Below are 5,000 nucleotides of genomic sequence, written 5' to 3' on the forward strand. Positions count from 1 at the left end.
TAACAAAAATAATAATTGTGTTAATAATAGAACGATGGTTATCATTGTTATTATCATATCAATATTACGGTGCCCTCCATTATCACCATCATTTTATCACTGTTGTTATTATTACAATTATCATTATTATCCTTACTTTCATATTATCATTATTGTTACCATCATTATTGCTATCATTATTATTATCATCAAAATTATCACAATTCTAACAAAAGAAAATAAGAAAATATTAGTTATCGCGATGACGATAATAATGACAATATGTATAATATAATTAATTATGATAATGACAAAAAACATTAATCATGATAATGCTATCAATAGTGCTGATTATTATAAAATACCAAAGCAGTGATATTTGCTATTATCACTTTACTTCAGACATGTATTTGCTGTAATATGCAGATATAAACACTGAATGGAATTAAAACAAAGCACATTTACTATAACTTTTTTTAAGTCTCTGCAACAAACCCATTGATCGCTTTGGGTCTTTGATACTTAAACCGGAAAAATTATCTTCTAATCAACGTCACGACCGGTATATATTTACTTAAATACGATACCCGGACAGCACGCAATGGCTTGAAATGCGCGCCGTAAAGTTACAAGTGGCCAACATCTCTCTCGGCGATCAAACCTGTCAAGCTTTCAGAATATACCTGCTATAAAATCTGTTTTCGACGACCATTGCTGCATGGAACGGCCGCGCGACGCCAGGTAATATATATCGGACGAATGATATTGGAAACACGCGATCCACTTACGCATGCGCGGGCGAGCATACGTACACAGCCAGATGTACACTTATATACAGACAAATACTTATACATACATGTGACGCAGTACACTACGCCAACACTCATACATACATACCCTCGCATAAAGACCCACACGAAATAACAAATACATACATAAATACAGACACACGCACAGGTAACACAACCAATCAAGCACATACACGCATATACACATACACAACTCCAGCCATATTTCACTGTAATGATTACCTGGATTTAATTAATCTGGTGTCTATATGTCTCCTTTGGGCCGAAGCTATAACGAGGTAACAAATTTACAACAAATACCTGTACATAAATCAACTGAATAATAAACTAGTGGGAGGGACGGGGAGGATGAAGGGGAAGAGGGGGTTAATATGGGGGAAGGGAGGGGAAGGATGGGAGGAGGGGAAGATGAAGAACGCTGAGAAGGAGGGGTGAAGGAAAGTAGGAGATTATAGGGAAGATGGATAGAATAAGAATGGAGTGTTAGGATTTGAAGGAGGAGAGGAAGGGGAGAAGGAGGAAACGGGAGGGGAGAGGACGAGGGCAAGGAGGAGGAGGAACGGTGCGAAGGTGGGATTGAAGGAAAGTGGGGGATAATGGAGAAGGGAGAAGAAATGAGAATGGGGAGGGAGGATTAGGAGGGGGGGTCACGTGGAGGGGAGAGGACGAGGAGGAGAGCTGAGAAAGAAGGAAAGAAGGAGGAGGAGAGAGGTGAAGGGGAAAGGAATGAAGATGACGAGGGAGGAGTGGAAGAAGGAGGATGGGAGAGGACGAAGTGGAAATGGGGAGCAAGGGACATACTTAATAATATAACCGATACTTTGACTAAAGACCATAGACATCTCCTCAAAGACAGCGAACTCATGGAAACTTTGTCCGAGTTTATACATACACCACATCTGAAATTTCAACTGATTATAAATTAAAGTGGATTACAAATGAATAAATGATAACACAACCGATGACTTATCTTACGTGCTCATAACAGATTTTACTCCCTTGTAAAATGGACCTTTTTATCCTTTAGTGCGTAAGATAAGGAAAGAAATTGCCTATTACTATGTGTAGGACCCTGTTAACGTTCTTATCTTCAAGGCCACAAGTCGTTTTCAAACTTAACATCTCAACTCATATCTTCAGCGTAAATAAATAAAGTAGTAATACCGGTAGAAAATAACAAAGGCAAGGAAGCGAAAGGAATGTTCCAGAAATGTGCCATTAAGGAAAGAAACAACAGATGGAAATTAAAAGTTATGAAATAATAGACAAGTTTCCAAATATGAATGCGAAAAGCCAACGCGGAACACGGCAGACGAAAGAAATGGTTCGAGGCAATTGCAGTAATAGACCATGAACCAAAATATCCGTGTTGTTGCCTGGGTAATGGAATTTCAAAATTGGAACTGAGAATGTTTTTTTTTTTTTTATTGTTCTAAACATCAAAATTTAGAATATCCAGCGGCAGTGTTGACAGAACCGTCAGTGAAATGAAACTTCGAAGAATAATAGACTCTTTTATTACCCTACATAGCTCTTAAACCCGTTACAATAATTATCTAATTCTAATGGTTAACTCATCTATTAATCCACGTTGTATTCGTTTACTGAAGGGAAACAAACATCAAAAGTACGAAAACGGATTCTCATAAGCCACTAACCTATCTTCATAACGCGACCTATTTTTTCAGGATCCAGTAAGAGCCCTAAACATGATTTTTCCCCAATGATGCATTTGTTTGTCTGTCTGGCTGTGCGCATGCGTGTAGATGTTTCTTCCTTGACTGCGCTCTTGTGGAAGAAAATTATCAGTCTTAAAAACACAGACAAAACTAACCTTAATGAAAGATATGCATCAACAGAATGCCTGATGCACACGCAAGCAAACACAACTTTGTGGCGCTGGTAGTTTTCTGTGACACGCCTGTCAACATCAGCTCACGATGAACCAAAACAGCTCGAATTTCCGCGTCATTGACAACCAAAACAACAACAAACATGACGAAGAGTGCGGGGACAACGAACTTATTTTCGTTTCTTTTAAACAGTGGATAACGGACTTTTTTGTGAGGAAGTACCTTTCCAAAATATTCTTATGCTTTCATCTTTCAAGTTATCTATTTCTCTATTCTATCTATTGATCGATCGATCTATAAATAATTACCGATTCTCGTATATTTTCAATTTCAGTTTGAAGGGCTAGAAACAAAAGCAATATTTTAGTAATAGGCTAGTAATTCATATAAGCTCTGTCGCCATCATTTATATTATATACCACTAATTAATCAATTCCACTGGGTTGATAATTAATACAATTGCATTAGCAGAGGCTTAAATAGATTAAAATATGTATCCTCGTATCCCGATCCATTTTGATCTGGAATCAACTTTCGTCACATAATCACACTCGTTCCAGAAAGAGCGACGTGGAAGGAAAGGAGATAAAAAGTGGGAATAAAACAGGAAAAGCAGTTCAAGTATAACAGGAATAACAGCGCGAGAATATTAATTGTCAGATACCCTAATGGCGATAAGGAAAAATGGGGATAAAACATGAAATACAGCTTACTAAAACAATCAAACTTTAATAACCCGCCTCAGCCAAATAACGAAAGACAGCATAGTTCCCTTAACAACTTACCCGTCTCCTTTCTCCAGACGACAGTGGGATTCGGAAACCCTTTGGCCAGGCAGTGGAGGGCCACGGTTCCGCCCAGGGCCACGTTGGCACTCGATGGCTCTACTACCCAGGCTGGGGGCACTGCAGGACGCACAGGGTCAGAGCAAGGCAACGAGAAATGTCAGTTTAAAGCCATGGTTAAAAAGAGAATAGAATTATATATATGGAATACAATATGTCACATGATATATCATGGTTATCAAAATGCAGAACATTTTGTAAACAAAGGTTGATGTTTATTCATATTTACATCACTCTTGTCAGACTAGCAGGTCTGTCTACAAAAAAACAAAATGAAAAACTACACCACTGTCTTTATGAATGCATGTATATCATCTATCAACACACTATGCCAAAAACAAAATATCTTTTTACTACTCTTTTTTTACTTTTGTGCTAAATATATGTAAGTTTTTATATCAAGCTCTAAACACAAAAGATACTCTATATAGCAAGAATATCATAATTCTCCATTGCAAGTTGTTTTGAGTGGTATTTCTTGTGTCAAAAGAGAAAGTACCAGAGAAGATACCTCACGCATGATACACACGAGTCCTGTTGGTCCTTTCGAGTCCAGGTCAAGGTGTTCGTCCGAAGCATAAACAGCGAATGGTTGTTGGTAACGAACTGCTTGTTAAGAGCACGTGCACAGTGGGACTATGGTGTTGGGGGTGAGGATGTGATACTTTTAAGATATATATCAATATTAGTTTATACTTTATTAAACCAAGTATGATTTTCTAGAATGAATGTGATTCGACCACGTCCTCACGACACATACCAAGTGTGGGTAATTGAATCGTCAGTGTGAATGTCGAAGGGTCTGATTTCCGTCCGTCTGTTGTCTGAACTTACCAAAGGGCGCCCTCTATTCTTTCTCTCTGTAAACATGTTAGCACCTGCTTATAGATATTCATGAAACTCCCTTAAAGCTCTTCCTCCACTTAACCGCACTCCCTTCCCTGTTAATTTCTCTTTGACAAATGGTCCCCTAATGAAATCGTGTGAGACTTGCGCGCCCTACCGCTGACGGTCAGGGGGCCGGTCGTCGTGGCGGTGCGGGCGGGGTTCGTGGCCGCACAGGTGTAGTTGCCGGAGTGGGCCGCCGTGGCCCGCTCGATCACTATGATGGAGGTGAAGACATCCAGTTGCGAGAAGCGGACGTCAAGCTGAGGGTCGATGGGCTGGCCATCCTTTGTCCAGGAGAGCGACACGGGCTGGTCGCCCTCCTGCACCAAGCACGTGGCCTGCGCGCGCATCCCTGCCCGGGTACCCGCGGGGAAAACCATGGGCGCCAGCCGGGGCGGCACTGTAACACACACACTCATTCTCACCAGAAGCAAAGAGAAAAAAGGGTCAAGTTTCTTTTCTATTCTCCCTTCTGTTACAACTGGGGATGTTTCTTATCCTTTTGAAGGAGTGGATGGGGGAGGAGGAAGAATAGAGGAAGAGAAGAAGAAGAAGAAGAAGAAGAATGTTTTTTATGTGTTGGCCTTAGGGTGCATTCTAAGGGTGCCCTTGCCCTGCGGCTGCCC

The 5,000-nt window shown here is 40.4% G+C and overlaps 1 protein-coding gene across 5 annotated transcripts in view; it reads right to left on the minus strand.

The window, feature by feature from the left end:
* LOC113821770 (cell adhesion molecule Dscam1) overlaps positions 1–5,000 on the minus strand; it is a 518,182-nt gene that overhangs the window by 35,530 nt on the left and 477,652 nt on the right. For 3 of the 5 annotated variants that reach the window (XR_011398248.1, XM_070116693.1, XM_070116690.1), the window contains exon 14: positions 3,427–3,546. Coding sequence is in view for 4 of the 5 variants with exons in the window: in XM_070116693.1 (XP_069972794.1) it covers positions 3,427–3,546 (120 nt within the window). In the remaining variant the exon portion in view is untranslated. Of the gene's footprint in view, positions 1–3,426; positions 3,547–4,489; positions 4,775–5,000 lie in introns of all 5 variants that reach the window. The other 2 variants (XM_070116694.1, XM_070116692.1) reach the window with 1 other exon arrangement.

Source organism: Penaeus vannamei, chromosome 39 (assembly GCF_042767895.1).
Source record: "Penaeus vannamei isolate JL-2024 chromosome 39, ASM4276789v1, whole genome shotgun sequence".
Lineage (NCBI taxonomy): Eukaryota > Metazoa > Arthropoda > Malacostraca > Decapoda > Penaeidae > Penaeus > Penaeus vannamei.